At 53.4% G+C, this 18,027-nt stretch overlaps 1 protein-coding gene across 4 annotated transcripts; it reads right to left on the minus strand.

Annotated features, from left to right (window-relative positions):
* Positions 1–675: 675 nt before the first annotated feature.
* On the minus strand, positions 676–16,834 carry Abcg4 (ATP binding cassette subfamily G member 4). Of its 4 annotated transcripts, none has more exons than XM_052757918.1 (15): positions 16,262–16,834; positions 15,472–15,721; positions 10,432–10,537; positions 10,098–10,230; positions 9,937–9,987; positions 9,622–9,767; positions 8,030–8,153; positions 7,802–7,916; positions 7,471–7,613; positions 6,614–6,712; positions 6,056–6,224; positions 5,860–5,960; positions 2,873–3,031; positions 2,574–2,692; positions 676–2,400 (listed from the first exon to the last, which is right to left on the minus strand). In XM_052757918.1, the coding sequence occupies exons 2-15, from the start codon at positions 15,707–15,709 to the stop codon at positions 2,175–2,177; spliced, it is 1,929 nt and encodes a 642-aa protein (XP_052613878.1). In that variant the 5' UTR covers positions 15,710–15,721; positions 16,262–16,834; the 3' UTR covers positions 676–2,174. The 4 variants fall into 4 exon arrangements, with proteins under 4 accessions (XP_052613878.1, XP_052613858.1, XP_052613849.1 ...); XM_052757898.1 differs by having other exon boundaries at positions 10,344–10,461; positions 16,270–16,821; XM_052757889.1 differs by having other exon boundaries at positions 10,344–10,461; positions 16,262–16,821.
* Positions 16,835–18,027: the final 1,193 nt, after the last annotated feature.

Raw genomic sequence — 18,027 nt, forward strand, 5'->3', positions numbered from 1 at the left:
TCTGGAGAGAGTCATGGGTCACTTTGTCAACAGACCTATGCAACAGACATGAGTTCCCACACACAGCTTGCAGACCCAGCTGTGACCAAGAGCCCTGACCAATGCTGAGAATGGAGTCTGGTGGCAGAAGTTTTGGTCTCCAGGTTCCACTGCTCACTCCACCCCCTTTAGGAAGGGTCTCATGTTGCCCAGGCTGGCCTTGAACTTCCTAGGTAACTGAGATTGACTTTGAACTTCCAGTCCTCCTATGTCCCCCTCCCAAGTGCTGGGATAAAGTGGGGGCCACTACATCTGGAGTGTGCAGTGCTGGCCACTGAACAGAGTCTTCAGGGCACGCTAGGCAAGCACTCTATCAACTGAGCGACAGCCCCATCCCTCAAGGTTCCATTTCTACCATCTAAGGGCCCAAGTCACCTTTTTCTCAACTGAAAAACTAGGCATGGTGACAAGGGCCAGTGTGGGGTTGGCACTGACGTTTTGGTCAAGTAGGAAGCATGACACAAATGTTTCATAAGATAGACATACATGAGCTTGACATACGCCTGAGACTTAACACCCCTGCCACAGGATCCCCAAAGCTGGCAGGCATCTTGCCAAGTGCTTTGAAGACACCCCCCCCCCCCGCCCACACATATCATATAGCAGCAAGTGGCAGACCCATATTCACATACTGCATACTGTATAAATATAGGTTTTATTAATAATGAGTGAAATCCCACAAATACAACTGGCATCTGTGTAATGGAGAAAGTACAGAGGAGTGAGCACAGGGACTGGGGAGAGAGTCCTGGGGGAGGGGAAATCAGATGTAGAATGAGCCTGGACCCCCGCAAGAAAACAGACACGCTCCAGGTGTGTCTGCCACCTTGGTGTCCAGGCCCTGCTGCTCTGATGTCCAGGAACCAGCTGCTGACCGGAGAGTGAAGGAGATATGTGAACAGAAGTTTGAGTGAGCAGCAGGCAGCTGGAGAAGGGGCAGAAGAGCGAGTGTCATCTTTGAGCACAAAAGGAGGGCCACGGGGGAGCAGTGGCTGAAGCCAGCTCTGCCCATTCTTGTGCTTGTTGGGTCCTGACCTCCAGGAGGCAAGTACCCAGTGCCACCCCTGGCTCAAGAGAGAGGGAAGACTGGGAGAGAGACACCTGCCGAGCCTAGAGCCACACTGTGTCACACCCGCCTCATTCTTAGCCTCCAAAGTGGGATTCCCAGGAGGAGGTTGGCATGGCCCTCCCATCGCCACGGTCAGCTCTGTGCGGGTACCACCATCAGTCTTCCTCCGAGCCGTAGGGATGGTGCGTGTGTGGGGCTAAGATTGTCTGATTGCGTTTGTGTGCCTGTGACTCTGGAGGGGAAAGGAGCCCGTGGAACTGAGCCTCAGGAGCAGCAAAGGGAGGACCGAGGCTTCCCCGGCTCACCCCCCAGAATATAAAGTGCATTCTCCAGTTCTAGTGGCAGGTGGGAAAGTGACACAGACATTATTGCAGAGGTGCCATTGAGACCTACCCTGACTGAAGGTTTAGGGAAGGGAGTGAGTGGGACGTCCCATGGTCTCTCCAATCTCCAGGATTGGGAGTGGTCACCCAGACAGAAAACCCGGCTTCTGTCCCAACAGATTGTCCAAATCAGCCAAAGTGGGTTGGGGGGAGGAAAGGGGAGGAGGAGGAAGAGACTCCCAGAGTCCCTCCTTGCTCCATCCAATGTCTATGATGGGACTCCCTGGGGACCCCACCAGGGCCCAGCCCTGGAACTCCAACCTTCTAGCAGCCCAGTTTACAAACACTAGTGTGGTGGGGACCCCCGGAAGGGGTCACTTTGATCACTTGTAAGTCACGGCCTGGAGAACCTGGGGCTCCCAGGCAAACACAGAGAAGGATGCTTTGGGCGGAGAGGAGGGCGGCAACCTCCCAGTGGTCTTTGCATGCAAGTGTTGGAGAGAGTAGGGAGGAAGCTACAAACTGCATCAACTTGGGAAGACTCCCGGGCTTAAAGGGGAGGGCTGGAGCCCTACCTCCAGGGTTGAGGCTGGGAGCCCAGGCCCACAGCCAACCTGTGGAGCAGCTGAGGGAGAGGAGGGCGGCAGCTGCACCAGCAACCAATGCCCAAGTCTACAAGTTTAAAACAGTCCCAAAGGGCTGGAGCTGGGGGCTTCCTGCCCAGAAGAGGTGGGGGCAAGGCTCTATCTCTCGGACTTGACCCGGTACCGGAGCACAAGGTATGCCAGCAGTCGGAGGGCAAGAAAGAAAATGCCCAAGACCAGGAAGTCCATGTAGAGTTTAGCCTCCTCCACATCGAGCTCTCGCAAGATGATCTGTGGATCCCGGAATGGGCACTGATCGTCTAAGCAGGTCAGGTGTCCTCGCTCCATGCCGTAGATGGTCAGGATCAGACCTTCAAAGCCGTACCTAGGCAAACAGTGGCATTAGAGCAAGACACAGAGCACAGGGCCCCTGTCCCTCAGCAATCACCAGAGCCCAGCCACAGTGAGGGTGCAGGGGCAGATGTCAGACCTAGCAACACCCCCCCCCCCACCCCGCAGAGCGGGTGGGACCTCCTGCGGGGAGGGAGACACACCGACCTGACATAGGAGAGGTAGGAGCTCCACTGCAGGTAAGTGGGGATGGTCTTGAAACTGACAAAGAAGCCGGAGAACAGGAGGACCGGGATGGCAGTGACCGGGCCCACAAAGGTGGCCACCTGGAGGAGAGCGGAGAGGGGCCCCGCTGTCACAGGGTGACCACAGTGCCATCCACCCCTTGATGGCTCCCATGAGACACACCCCCCACCCCCCCAAGCCCCAACCCCCCAGCCCCCCCAACCCTCCACCCACCCCCATCCCCACCCCCACCCCCGCCAACTGTGTGACAACTTTCCCACCTGCAGGGAGTTGGAGGCAGCGCCAATCAACAGTCCCAAGGACTGGGCTACTAAGGCAGTGGCTATGGCTAAGGCTGAGAAGAGCAGGAAGCGGCTGGTCTCAGCTGGCTGGCCTGTCATCCAGTACACGATGCTGCAGTACACGACTGGGCATACCACCTGGGGAGCAGCCACAGAGGAGCTTAGGGACCTAAATCCTCCCACCGCCTCACCGGAGAGTGAGTGCTCCCACGGCTCCTCTCCTGGGTCTCCACTGCCTCCGCTCTTGTTCAGGCAGCTCTTTAGACTGACACATGGCCCCTTCCTCCCTGACTACATCTTAGAAAGCCTTGTTTTGATGCTCGGTGACTCCTCCCACCTCTGAGTACCTACAGTTCTTCCCATCAAGACCAGGGTATTTGTGTGTGTGTGTGTGTGTGTGTGTGTGTGTGTGTGTGTGTGTGTGTGTGTGTGTTAAGCTGTCAGACATGGGTGCTGGTAATTGAACTCAAGCCTTCTGTAAAAGCAACGAACACTCCTAACCACTGATCCATCTCTCCAGCCATATACATGCATACATATACATATATATACATATACATATATATGACTTGTTTTGCCAGTCGGCGGTGGTTCACGCCTTTAATGCCAGCACTCAGGAAGCAGAGGCAGGCAGATCTCTGTGAGTTCGAGGCCAGCCTAGTCTACAGAGCGAGGTCCAGGACAGGCACCAAAACTACACGGAGAAACCCTGTCTCGAAAACAACAACAACAAAAAAGACTTGTTTTTATTTATGTGTATGTGTGTATGTCTCTGTATATATATGCCACCTATGAGCAAGTCTCCATGGAGGCCAGAAGAGGGTGTTGTATCCCCTGCAGGTGGAGTTACAGGCCGTAGTGAGCCGCCTGATGTGGGTGTGGGGGAACTGAACTCCAGTCCTCTGGAAGGGCAGCAAGCATGTCTAACCTTTAATCACTGAACTGTTTCTCTAGTCTCCTTACATTATTAAAGAATTAACTCTGTAGGAGAGAGCTCTGTTTCCCCTTGAGGCTGCCACCTTTTGGATACAAAGAAGCAGACATGTGGGCTGGGCAAGTCTAGAGCGCTAAAGTACACAGCAGAGACTCTAGTTACTGAGGTACAATGTATCTATATTTTTTTGTTAAATAAGCATAGCTTAGATGCTCTTATAAAAAATAAGATGATGATGGGCTTACTAATTTGCTTCATTTTGCTTACTATACCTAACCTTTAACATCAGTTGTAAATCTCAAATAGAAGTGATAACTTCTTAGCACTTGGGAGGCTGAGACAGGGGGATCACCACGAGTTCAAGGTCAGCTTGGTCTAGATAGTCAGTTCCAGTACAGCCTGGGCTTCAAGATTGAGGCCCCACTTCAGAAACCCCTAATAAAATAAAATAAATGATATTTTTTTTCCTTGGCAGCGCTGGGAATGGAACCCCAGATAGCATGCCTGAAGGGCAGGAACTCTAGTCCCATCCCTCAGGGCCCTGTGCTACCAAGTGAGACCTTGTCTCAACACACACACACACACACACACACACACACACACACACACACACACACACACACACTTCCCGAACAAGCTCATGGGAAACAGGAACTTGGTCACTAGCTACAGTTGTACAGGTTGTTTCCTGTACAAAGGCTCCCAGCCCCCAGAGACAACCAGAGGCCAAGATCTAGCTAGTATTTCTCTCTTTAAGTTCTGTACATGGTAAAGGACAGTCTACTTCCACTTTCGCTGTTTGTTCATTTGAGACAGATACCTCATGCAGTTCATTTTTATCTCCAGCTGTGGGTGACCTTGAATTCCTAATCATCCCGCTTCAGCTCCCAAGTGCTGAGACTACCGGCCTGCCCGGCCACACCTAGCTAAGGGACTTTTCTGTGATTTGCACCAAAGTACTCTATGGATTATTGGTAGCCCTGAAGCTTCGAACAAGGTGGTAATGTGATTAACAAGTGCCATCTGGTATTTGGGGGGCATTTAGACTGTGACAAGCTCTCTTCGAAAAACTGTATAGTCAGCAAGGTGGCTCATCAGGTAAAGGTACTTGCCTGCTGAGTCTGACAATCAGATTCAGTCCCTAGAATCCACATATTGGAGAGAGAGAACTGAATTCTGTAAGCTGTCCTCTGACCTCCCCACATATACTGTGGCAAGAATGTGTATGCACACATAAGACAAATAAATAAATGTAAACAAACATTGCTGGGCATAGTGACAAATGCCTTTCATCCCAGCACTCTGGAGGCAGAGGCAGGCAGATCTCTGTGAGTTCAAGGCCAGCCTAGTCTACATAGTGAGTTCCGGGACAGCCAGAGCTATGTAGAGAGACCCATCTCAAATAAAATAAAATAAAAAATTAAACTTTAGCTGGGCGGTGGTGGCGCACACCTTTAATCCCAGCACTTCGGAGGCAGAGGCAGGTGGATCTTTGAGTTCGAGGCCAGCCTGGTCTACAGAGCGAGTTCCAGGATAGCAAGGACTAAACAGAGAAACTCTGTTTTGAAAAACCAATAATAATAATAATAATAATAATTAAACTTTATATGCATTCACTAACATAACTCTAAAGCACAACCCCAAGGAAGACGCTGGTGTCGTTCTGTCTTACAGGTGGGGGCACTACTAAAGCAAAGAGAAACTGGGTGGTTTGCAGTGTCTTACAGCTTGAAAGTAAGTAAGGTTCCAGGACCTCTGAGCTCGCTGCTGCCTATAACAGATAGAGACATTTGCTATTCCGCTATTATGCTCAGCTTTTTATTTATTTATTTTGGGATAGGGAATCACACTGTAGCTCTGGCTGGACTTGAATTCATGGCAATCCTCTTCTCTCAGTCCCCTCTGCCCCCCACTGCCAAGTGTTGAAATGAGAGGTGAGCCACTACATCTGGCTACAGTTTTCTCATTAGACCACACATTCCATGAGATCACCTCTGAATCTGCTCGAGGCAGTAGTCATGAAGAGACTCACCTGAAAGGGCACATCAGCCATTGTCTTGGCCAGGTAATACGCTTTGAGACTGTACCAGTAGTTCAAGTGCTCCCTCATGAAGACCGCCATCTCTAAGGGGACTGAGGGCACAGGTAGGTCAGGCTCCACAGGCTAAGCTTCGGCCCCTGCCTCGTGCCCAGCACCCCCGCCCTTCCCGCCAGGCAGATCAGCTCACAGGTGAGCACCGTGGGCATGAGGGCCGCAAACATGAGGAAGAGCATGGAGAAGAAGAGGAAGCCGGTGTTGTTGAAAACCTTGCTGGCATCATCGCCAATGTGCAGGTAGAGGAGGCCGATGAGCACGCCAATCAACACGTGTGACATAAACCGCAAGTGGGTCAAGACCTATGGCATGGGTCATCAAGAGAAGAGCTATGAAGCCGGGCGGCGGTGCATGCCTTTAATTCCAGCACCTGGGAGGCAGAGGCGGGCGGATCTCAGTGAGTTCGAGGCCAGCCTGGTCTACAGAGCGAGTTCCTGGACAGCCAAGACTGTTACACAGAGAAACCCTGTCTTGAAAAAAAGAGAGGGGGGGGGGTATGTGTTCCAGGACAAGGGAGTGGGCGTAGGGGATACAGGGGAGGCCATGCTAGAATAGGAACTCAGGGGTTCCCTGCAGGTACACAGAGCCAAGGTACACGGCATGGGATGGCAGTGTCCCCAGTCTCCATCCCAGATGCTGAGAGCCCAAGACGTCCAGCCTGTACCTCCTGCCCCTCAGCCTGACATCTCACCGTGTCCCTGAGGATGGACAAGAAAGTCCTCTTGAAGAGGATGCAGAACTGGGTGAGGGTACTGGTGGCAAAAGTGTGGCTTTCGATAGGATCCACTTCCTAGAGAGAAGAGACGGGACCCGGTGAGTGTGGCCTACCCACCCACTGCCCATCTCCCAGTGGATGGGAGAGTCCCAAGCTCTTCCCAAGACAAGGCCCAGGACTGCAGAAGGAGGAGCCTTTGCCCCTGAGCTGCTCACCTTGAAGCTGCTTCAGGAGTGAAAGCCTCAGGGAGATTGATGGTGGAAGGGAGAGAGAGCAGATAAAGATACTTGGGGGGCAGGAGTCAAAGACTCTCTTGGCCATAACTGTGTATAGGCCACTGGCTCTCTCATTGCACAATGATGACATGATTAGTAACCATAGGTTACTCTGGAAAACCAGAGGTTTGGCATCTCACCTAAGGAAGGGACCTAGCACTAGGTAGACCCTGACTGCCCCAGCTACCTGCTAAGAACCTGAGCAGCTTGCTAGCTAGCCTTCCCACTTGTTCTGGGAAGCTAGTGTGGTCCGAGATAACAGCAGACCATACTGGCCCCGAGGTCAGCAATTGCATTGGCCATGCTTTCCAGATGGTCCCTAAGCAGGCACTGAGGGCAGACAGCGCACCAATGATGCTCACGGGAGCTCTGGAGGAATGGGTGGATGAGAAGTCCAAAGCTCAGGAGGTCACACTGCTGTTAACAGTAGATCTGTTCCAAACACGGGGCTTCCTATCACACAGTGGTGGCAAGGCCTCTGGGGACAGCTTCTTTGGCAGGGTCGTTGTCTGTGGCCCCGTCTCCCCTCCCCCATTCTGCCCTCTGCACTCCACTCACCGGAGGGCAAGAGGCGCAGTGGGCAGGGACCTCATTCTTCTCTGGGCTGCTCTTCTTCTCAGCCATGGTGCAAAGGCCATTCTGCACTGCCCTGACCAGAATGGGGTTCAGGTCTCCATACTCGCCAGAGGCCACCTCAATGACTAAGGGGACACAGAGCAGAGTGCTCAGCTAGGCTTCACCCTCAGTTCCCAAGGGCAGAGCAGTCCCTCTTTGGTATATGGGGAAGGCAAGTGACCATGAGCTCTCTGTCCCCAAGAGGCCTCCATGACCCAAACCCAAAGTGTGGCCATCTTCTGTAGCCCACCTCCTCACAGGAGCCCTCACTTACTGAAGTCAGCAGGGTTATGGTAGGTGGGGCAGTGCAAGCCAAGCCCCTTCAGGTAGGGGATCAGGTTGGTAACCATGCCCTTGAAGATGCATTGTCCCTGGCTCAGGATGTAGAGCTGAGGTAGAAAGGAGCACATGAGGAAAACGTGACCCGCGGACTGGAGGACCCCGCTGACACTTCTATCCCTCTACCACAGGCCAGTCTTCTTGGAGACTCGGGGATACTGACCTTGTCAAACATTTCAAAGAGCTTGGCACTGGGCTGGTGGATGGTGCAGATGACCGTTCGGCCCCCGTGGGCTAGGGACTTCATGAGGGACACCACTTGGAAACAAGAAGCGCTGTCTAGACCGCTGTCCAGAGAGAAGTCACCAGGGACCAGTGAGGCGGGTGGGGCTAAGAGGTGGTGTGTGAGGCGGGCTAGCTTCTGAGAATGGGATGGGTCTAGTGGGAAGGCAGCCCTCTGGCCACCGTGTGCTGCTTGGTTTTTATCAACTTGACACATTTGGGAAGAAGGAACAGTAATTGAGAAGATACCACCAGAAGAGCAGCCTGTGGGGGCATTTTTCTGAGTAATGATTGTTGTGGGAGGGCATAGCCTACTACGTGTGGTGCCACCCCATCAGGTGGTCCTGAGTTTTTTATATATATATGTATATATATATATATATATATATACATATATATATATATATAAACAAGCTGAATGAGCCTCAGAGAACAAGCTAGTAAACAGCATTCCACCATGGTGTCTGCCTCTGTTCCTGCTTGAGTTCCTGCCCTCGGGTGCCTCAATGATGGACTGTGATCTGAACATGTAAGCCAAATAAACCCTTCCTTCCCACGTTGCTTTTGGCCATGGCCTTCCTTTTTCCAGCCCCAGAAACAGAAAGCACGCCAGGACGAACTCCCAGATCCTGCACGCCTTGTATGGCTCAGATATTTGCAAGCCCAGGGCACTGCTCAGTTTGAAAACCCATGTGCCAAGCACCTATTGCATGCCAGGCACCGAAACGGCAAGGGCCCGTGTTGGGCTGGTCTAGAGAGAGACAGACAAGCTCGTCATCGTCGTTGACTTGAGGGGATGTGGAAAGTGTAGTGGCAAGTGGCAGACTGGCAGGGAACCAGCCACACCGTAACGCAGCAGTGGGCTGGAGTATAGGTAGAGAAGGTTGAGTCTAGAAAGAGCAAGCGCTTGTGAAGGGACAATGGAAGGAGTCACGGTGAAGGGCATTCCACACAGAAGACACAGCAAGGGTCAAGCTGAGGGGCATGGAACACGGGGTTGGCTGGGAATTGTGGGCAGCTCAGCGTTATTAGAACATAAAATATGAAAGATGGGAGAAGAGGCCGCCTGACTATTTTGATGGCAAATGGGACTCATTTGTGCGGTTTGAAGCAGGAGAGTGGAACTTTCTAGACTTGTTTAGAAAGCCTGTTCTGGCCACAGGTTGGAGAAAGGTGCCCGGGAACCTGAAGGCAGGGAGATGAGTCTTGATGATGCCCTGAGCTCAAGCAACAGGGACGGGGCTGGGCAAATCTGAGAGCTACCCAAAGGAGGATTCGATGACTAATGGCTGTTGGGAAGAGGAGAGGGAGCTGTCAATCAGGAAGGGGGAGGAGTGAGGGCGCATCCAGATCTCTACCTGGATGAAAGACAGGGCAGCTTGGCTCCAACTGGATTAGCAAGGATGGAGTCCCCAGAAGGCTGCGAGCAGGAGACCTGGTCTCCAGCCAGGGAGCCATGAACCAGACACCATATCCAGCCCTGGCTTAGGGCTGAGAAGAGGAAAACCCAGGTCAGGAGAAGCTGGGAGATACCTGGTAGGCTCATCAAAGAACATGACAGGTGGGTTGTTGACCAGCTCCAGGGCAATAGCCAGGCGCTTCCTCTGCCCTCCGGAGAGCAGGGCTGTCCTCGTGTGAGAGCAGGACATCAGGCCCAGGGCTGTCAGGATCTCCGTCACCTGCAGGCACCCCACCCAGCCTTAGTCAGCGTCGGTATCTCTGCTTCACCTAAGCAGCACCCCACTTTCATAAAGCATGGCCCTTAAGCCCTTGGTCCCCACCCAACTTGGGACCTAGAACTCATCAGCCTCAGAACGGCTCCATCCCTTGCATCCCCACCCCACTCACCAGTTCCTTCTTCACCTCCTGCTTCTCACTCAGCTTCAGGTTGGCAGAGACCTAAAAAGTGATAAACAAGTGAGGAAGCCTTGTGTGGCAGGCCCCGCCCATCCCCTTCAGCTGGCGGCAGAAGGGGAGCTTGGAGGAGGAGAAGGCCACCCTCTCCTCACCATCATGGCTTCCAGCACTGTGAGGTGTGGCAGAAGCATGTCATCCTGCATGATGTAACAGGACATCTTGCGGAAGGTCCTCAGATCTCGCGGCCTCCCATTAACCAGGATCTGTCCCTTCATCCCAGACTCCCTGCAGGGAGAATGGTTGGTGATGAGCACCAAAGCCACTTAAGAACACCTTCTGGGCTCCCTCAAGAGGGTCCCCCTCCTGAGTCCTGCTCCACTTCCATTCCTCATGCTCACCTATACCCTGCCAAGATGTTCATGAGCGTGGACTTGCCAGCCCCGGAGGGGCCCATGATGCCAATCAGCTCTCGGCGGCAGAACTTACCAGACAGGCACTTGAGGAGGGTCTTGTAACCTGCAGCAAGGACAGGAGGAGTCACTGGTGAGGGCTAATGGATCAGAGGCATCCTCAAAACTCTCAAAGAGGAGGCCTGGGGAGAGGGCTCAGTCAGTAAAACGCTTGCCACATGAGCACTAGGAAGAACCCGAGTTCCATCCCCAGAACTCACTTCAACTGCCTGGCTCAACCTGTGCGTAGCGATCCCTGCCTAGAACCCCCAGGCTCGGGAATCTGGGACAAGGAGAGTGTTGTGAGTTCAAAGCCAGTGTGGACGGCAGAGTCTGATACCCTGGCTAAAACAAAACAAAACAAACAAGCAAGCAAGAGGGCAGGAGGTGCGGCTCAGCAGTTAAGAGTGGGCACTGCTCACGGAGAGGACGCGAGTTCTGTTCCCAGCACCCACTCTCAGTGGCTTCACAACTACCTGTAACTCAGGCGCCAGGGGATATGATGCCCTCTTCTGGACTCTGCAGGCACCTGCACTCACAAATTAGCAGCACCCCCATACACACCCCCTACACACATAATCACATAATACACTTATTTACTTATTTATTTGGTTTTTCGAGACAGGGTTTCTCTGTGTAGTTTTGGTGCCTGTCCTGGATCTCTCTCTGTAGACCAGGCTGGCCTCGAACTCACAGAGATCCACCTGCCTCTGTCTCTCGAGTGCTGGGATTAAAGGTGTGTGCCACCACCGCCCGGCCATACACACATTTTAAAATAAAAAATTCGCCGGGCGGTGGTGGCGCACGCCTTTAATCCCAGCACTCGGGAGGCAGAGCCAGGCGGATCTCTGTGAGTTCGAGGCCAGCCTGGGCTACCAAGTGAGTTCCAGGAAAGGCGCAAAGCTACACAGAGAAACCCTGTCTCGAAAAACCAAAAAAAAAAAAAAAAAAAAAAAAAAAAAAAAAAAAAAAAAAAAAAAAAAATTCTCTCTGGGGCTGGAGAGATGGCTCAGAGGTTAAGAGCACCAACTGCTCTTCCAGAGGTCCTGAGTTCAATTCCCAGCACCCACATGGTGGCTCACAACCATCTGTAATGAGATCTGGCGCCCTCCTCTGTGTACATAATAAATAAATAAACCTTTTAAAAACATTTCTCTCTGACAACAGTAACAAAAAGGCTGGAATTGGTGGTGCAGACTTGTAATCTCAGTGCTGAGAAGGCTAACACAGGTAGTTCCCTGGACCTCACGGGCCAGCCAGAGACCCTGTCTCAAAGAGCAAGGTGGATGGCTTTGGGGAAATGACATGTGAGGTTGCCCCACATGCCCATGCGAGCGCACACATGTGCATGCACACACATGTGCACACACGCATGTGCACACACACACATACACACATACACACACACACACACACACACACACATGGTGGGGGGCACACTCTTAGAATAGGGTTAGTCACAGGTGAGGTAGCCACTGCTGAGTGGAACTGTTAGGATGGGCAAGCGTAGCTCCCGCCCTCTCATCCCATGCCTCTAGAAATGACCGCCACTAGGGGTAGAGTCCAGGGGCTAACAGTCCTTTGGGGGCTGTGGGAAAGCTGATGCCTCTCCTGAATGGCTGTAGTGAGGGCACTGAGGTCCTGGAAAACCAGGCTCTCCCCCCTCGCAGTGCTGGCTGTCTCACACACTCCGAGGACGAGGGCGCGCGCATCTGGCCGCCTGTCCTGTGTCCCTGCAGCATGTTTCAGATGCCAGAGTGTTTGTCACTTAATGGGCCTGTGCTCACGCCCCTCCCCCAAACCCTGAGTCAGGGAACATCTTGGGGGAAGGGTCTCTGTCTTATTCATCTTTCTTGTCTGTCTGGAATGTAATAGATGCTCAGCAAGCGTGTTTTCACAGAACTTTTGCTCTAATCTGGGGAGGAAAGAAAAAAAAAAAAGCCGCCTTTGTGACTTCTCTGCCCTACAAGCTTGTCTCTCCAGCCCCAACCACGGCCGGCCCGTAACATTTCACCTGTCATTCACTCGCTTTAGGCAGCACGTGCATAAAGCACAGCAATATGGAGTCAGGTGGATCTGGTTCAAACGCTGGATCCACATGACCAGCTGTGTCACCTGAGGCAAGTTGCTTAACCTCTCTGGGCTCCAGGTTCCTCAACTGTGAAATGAGGATGATGGTGCCTGCCTCAGAGCTGTTGTAAAGAGTCAATGAGCTAACAACATATGTAAAGCATATGGCTCAGGGCTTGGCACATACAGTACGTTTCACAAGCCATATTGCATTACAATTCCATTTGACAAATGCTCATTGAGCTCTACTATGTACCAAGCTCTGTACCAGACACGAGGCAAAAAAATAAACGAGGGAGGAAGGACAAGGTTTCTGCATTCAAGAAAGGCACAGACTAGGTAGGACAGATGGACAGGAACACCTACGGTGTGAAGGAAAGAGAGAAGAGCGGGCAGTGGAGAGGGAGCTACAGCAAGTCACTCTCAGAAGATGGACAGCAAGGTGGAAATCAGGAATGACTTCATGGAAGAGGTGGCATTGTAGCTACGGAGGAAGAACAGAAGCCCCCGGGCTTTAGGAGAGAAAACTCTGCTATAGCATAATCCAGGGGACAGAGGGCAGAGACTGTACTGAGGCAACGGATGAGCAGAGGGTGGAGACGGGGGGAGGCCAAGGGCCAGGGCCTTGTCTGCTAAGCTTACAGACTTGCCGTGATGAGGAGAACTCAAGCCTTCATCCCTCCTCTAGTCCAAAGCCCACTCCTTAGCAGAGACAAGGAAAGTCTACCCTATCTGACCTGCTGTCCATGCCCCCCGGAGCCATGCCCCCTGTTGGACTGGACCACACCAGCTGCCTGCCCAGAGCCTACTCCCCCTCAGCTGTTCCTCCCAAGGCCACACAGCCAGGTCTTGACTGGGAGAGGAAGGTCTCGGGTCTCCGACCTCTCCTAAGCTCTCCTCGCGGTCAGTCAGAGAGATGCCGGCCACGCTCTCCAGTATACATCCCGCAGAGCCACTCACGGGAAGTGACTTCTGCAAGAGAAGAAACTGCAGCCGTGAACCTTCCCCCCGTCCGATGCCAGAGCCGATGCCAGCCAAAGCCAAGGCCTAGCACAAATATCATCTTACACTCGCTTGCCTTTCACAAAGCACTTTCAAGATACCAACTCAGCTGAGCTCCCCAAGAAGCCCAGGAGGAAAGTTAGGCCAAGGAAGGACCTTCGGCGTACCAAAGGCCACACAGCTTCCCTCGGGCTGAAAACATTTGTCTCTTACCTCCTCCTGTATCACAACTGCTCGGGCGCATGAGAGACCTGCAGACCGCCCACTGGAGAGACATTCATGTTCCCATCTTGCTTCAGTCAATAGCTCTGTAATTTTGTCAAATCACTAAATCTTTTAATTATTTACTTAGGTTTTTGGAGATGAGGCCTTCCTATGTACTCCGGGTTGTGAGCCTTGAACTCACAACCATCCTGCCTCAGCCTCCACTGTGAGGAGATTACAGGTGTGTGCCATTATGACTGGCAAGTCATTAGGGTCTGTGATTCCTCATCTATAAAAGAATAATAGTTGGCTGGTATGTAGCTCAGTGATAGAGTGCATGCCTAGCATAAGGAAGGCCCTGGCTTCCATCCCCATCTTTAAAAAAAAAGATAGTCGTGTTCCCTCCCAAGGAATTAATAGGGTTCTTAGGTTATTAAGTGGGATCACTAATAATTAATTGAATGTGTTTGAAAAAACAAATGTCATACACAGTTAGAGGAGACTGGTGATGGATCCTTACCCAGGGAAGGCAGCACTCTCCCCCAGATCCCTTATACTTCCCCTCTCTGGCACCCTTAATCTTTCTGTCTTCTCAGAGGACAGAGGGAGCCAAAGAATGAAGAAGCCAGGCAAAGGAGGGCAGAGGACAGAAAAGGGGCCAGGACTAGAAGACAGAAAAATGGATAAGAGGGTAGATGAGGCTGGCAAGGTCCAAAGGGAGGAGTCCCCAGCCGGTGCACCCATCACCCTGATAAGGAGAAGTACCTAATCTAGCCACATTTCTTTTTACGGTAAAGTTCTGAAAGCCAAGGAAATAGCAAGGACCTCACCATTCCACCCAGGGCCGGTCTGAGAAGGGAGAAACTGCTTACTTAGGCCTAGGGTATTGGATAGGAGCCCATAGGCCTCAGGGTCTCCTGGCTCAAACCCCCATGACCCTTTGGCCACCTATGGAAGTGAGCAAACGTGTAGAGACAGCTCACACTGAGCCCTGCTCTGAAGCACCCCAAAGCTATGACACTGCTGAGCTCCACCCCTAGCCCACACCCAGTTCTGGGAAACAAACCCAGTCTCTAGGTTCCCAGCCCGGCTGCTGGATTGGGACAGGCCAGAGCTCTGGGAAACCTGTCCTGATGGGGAGGAAAGAGAAGCAGGTGGAACCACAGCGCTAGGCTTTGGGCTCTGCTCTGATTCTTACTAGCAGGGGGACACTGGTCAAGTTATTCAACTTCCCCAGGCCTCAGTTTCCTCGTTGGTAACATCTGTCCTGTCTAATCTCCCCGCTTCCCGCTTCCAGGGACTGTGGCAAGATGTGAGTGGAGTAAGACGGAGGGATGAGAACATCTTTAAAAACAGGTGTACGGATACTGTTGGACATTGAAGAGAGCCTCCACAGATAGAGTGCACCTCTTCCCCAAACCAACCTTCATAGGCAGGAATAGGGGTGTGTGTGTGTGTGTGTGTGTGTGTGTGTGTGTGTGTGTGTGTGTGTGTGAGAGAGAGAGAGAGAGAGAGAGAGAGAGAGAGAGAGAGAGAGAGAGAGAGTCTGAGAGAGACTTAGAGACTAACTCAAGGACCGGAGGTCGTAGGGTCTACTTAGAAGAGAAAACTTTAATAGCCAATTGAACTTAGCTTCCTAGTGCTGGCAGATGTGAGGAGCAAGGATCTTGTACCCCAGCTGCATGCAATGAGTGAGGGTTGGGGCCTCCAAAGCTCACAGAGTGGGATAGCCCCAGGCCTTATATTCTAGAAGAGGCGACTCCGGGGAGAACCCCCAGTTCCCCGTGGGGCTGCCACCTACCCCGTTTGCGCCAGCAGGGCCCCTCCCGCACGGAATAGGACAGTTCCACGAACTCGATGTCCACAGCAGAGCGCTTGGGCAGGTGAGAGAAGCGCTGTGCTTCTGTGATGTGGTTCTCCACCTTCTTTAGATGAGTGGTCAGCACAGGGGGCTCTGTCCCGTCCTCCAGCGCCACAGCCATGGCCACAGCCCCAGGCCCCAGTCCACAGCCCACGGCCTCCAGTGCCTTCTCCGCCATCACACAGCCGGCCTGAAGGAAGAGGGCCTGCTAAGCTCCGGGCCAACCCTCCAGCCCTTGCTCAAAGCACCATAGCTTTCCGATGCTGCCCCGCCTCCACTCCCCCTAACCGTGCCTCCTTTTAAGGGCAGATCCCCAAATGCCAGCACCCCTCTTCCCGCCCGCCCGGTCTCCTGCACCGGGCAGCACACTCCCAGGACAGTGACACCCAGTCGCGACCTCTCTTCGGTCTTGGTCAATTGCAGCCTGGCCTGGCCTTGCCCGCTCCTCCCTCCCCGCCGCGGCCTTAATCTCCTTACCCCGCAGGCCGGCAGTCCCTGGGGGCCGGGCGGGCGAGGGCGGCCACCGGCTCCGAGGTCGAAGAAACTGGGCGGTACAGGGTGGGCCCGGGGAGGCTCTGGCCTTGGCTCCGCGCCCCCCTCTGCACGGGCCAGTGCCACTCCTCGGCCGGCCTCCCCATCCCGCGCCGGGGGCGGTGCGCCTCCGGACTGTGTCCCCAGAGGCAGCCGCAGACCCCAGACCCTCCACGCCGACCCTCTGTCCCCCACTCGCCTGGTCACCTTGACGCGCCTCCGATCCGCGAGACGCAAGGATGCTCAGCAGAGGTGCTCCACCGGGATGCTCGACCCGGATGCTCAGCGCCGCCGCAGCGCGGGAGGTGGACACTCCCGGCTCTCCTCACCTGCCTCCGGTGCGGCACGGGCGCCCGGGCTCCCTGTCCCGGTGGCCCCGGCCGGGGCGGGGCCAGGCCGGGGCGGGCAGTAGAGGAAGGCCAGGCTCGGGTCAGAAAGGATGACACGGTTGCAGAGCGATGGTTGAGGTGTCGCCCTGACCTCACTTGGATGAACTCGCGGGGTTCTCGTAGTCTGGTCCCAAGCGCTTGTCCTCCGGAGCTAGTCCGGCGACAGCGTTCCCTTCCAAGCTTCTGCTCGCCGGTCCTGCTGCTCTTAAAGGGCCCGTGCCTCCCCACACCCGGAGAATGGCAAGGATGGAGGTGTCAAGAGCAACGCCTGCAGCGTGGGGACCAGACGGGAGGCTTTTGTGAACCCAGGACTGAGAGGCAGCGGCAAAAGGTCAACCCCGAGGTCGCTAAGGGAAGGAGACTTGAAGTCACTCAGAGGGGCAGATCCTTGGGCAGTAGGGTGCAGATTCCATCATGCCCAGGGGGTTGGGAAGCTGTCAGTCTATCTGCACACACAAACCCCTCATTGCTTATCTCCTTCAGTTCAGCTTTGGAGCTCAGCCCCACCCAGCCCTGAAGTACAAAGGACTTCAATGTATAATTCTGAGGGTATAATTCTTGAAACTTTGAGACAGCCTTTCCCATGCCTATTCACATCGCCCTTCTCTAAGGGCTCAAGAGGACACTAGTTATGAAGAGGTAGGGAACAGAACAGTCACTGCCAAGGTTAACCTGGGACCCAGTCACAGCCTGCTTTGATCATAAAAGTCTTTATTCCACCAGCCAGACACAGGTCTCCAAGCCGGCATAGGCTCATCGGGGAGGCTCCAGGGCATGCATAGGGCTCTTCAGACACTGTCTTTTCATACACATGTGCTTTCTTTCTCTCACCCTACAGGCTTGGGCTCTGAGTCCTCAGATAGTGCTGACGTTGGCACTCCTCCCCGCACACACATACACACACCTTATTTTGGCCCTTTCTCAATTACTCTTGGCCCCTTCCTGCCCTATCCTCTGTGTCTTCGAGGGGTAAGTAGGTTAGCCAGCCAAGACACGTGACTTGAGCTTTTTAGTTCCCACCTGTCACACTGAGAGACAGATAGGAGGGAGGCTGCTTAGGCTGCTGCCGCTGCTGAGGCTTCTACGGCAGCAGTAGAGAGGTTACCAGCAGTCAGACACCTGCCCTACCCGCACCCTACGCCTCTCTACAGCCTGGGCAACTAGCGGCCTCTGCAGGGCATGTCCATGCCTCATGCTGTAACTATGGTTCATGGGGGTTTGGGATCCAGTCTTTCCCAACTTCCCTTCAGCCCCTGTCCCACCTATGGCCACTCCTCAGGATCAACCTTCCCATTTTTCACATGGACCTTCCATTCTTCAAGTTAATCGCTCACGACAGACTCTCGGTCCTCCGTGATTGCAATGTATGTGTGTCTCCGTGTATGTGTGTGTTTGAGATAGGGTCTCACTTAGTGTGTGTGTCTGTGTGTGTTTGAGATAGGGTCTCAACTAGTGTGTGTGTGTGTGTTTTGAGATAGGGTCTCACTTAGTGTGTATATCTATGTTTGAGATAGGGTCTCAAGTAGTGTGTGTGTGTCTGTGTATGTATGTGTATGTGTGTGTTTGAGATAAGATC

This window comes from Peromyscus californicus, unplaced genomic scaffold, assembly GCF_007827085.1.
Source record: "Peromyscus californicus insignis strain IS unplaced genomic scaffold, ASM782708v3 Scaffold_11__1_contigs__length_118956290, whole genome shotgun sequence".
NCBI classification, from domain to species: Eukaryota; Metazoa; Chordata; class Mammalia; order Rodentia; family Cricetidae; genus Peromyscus; species Peromyscus californicus.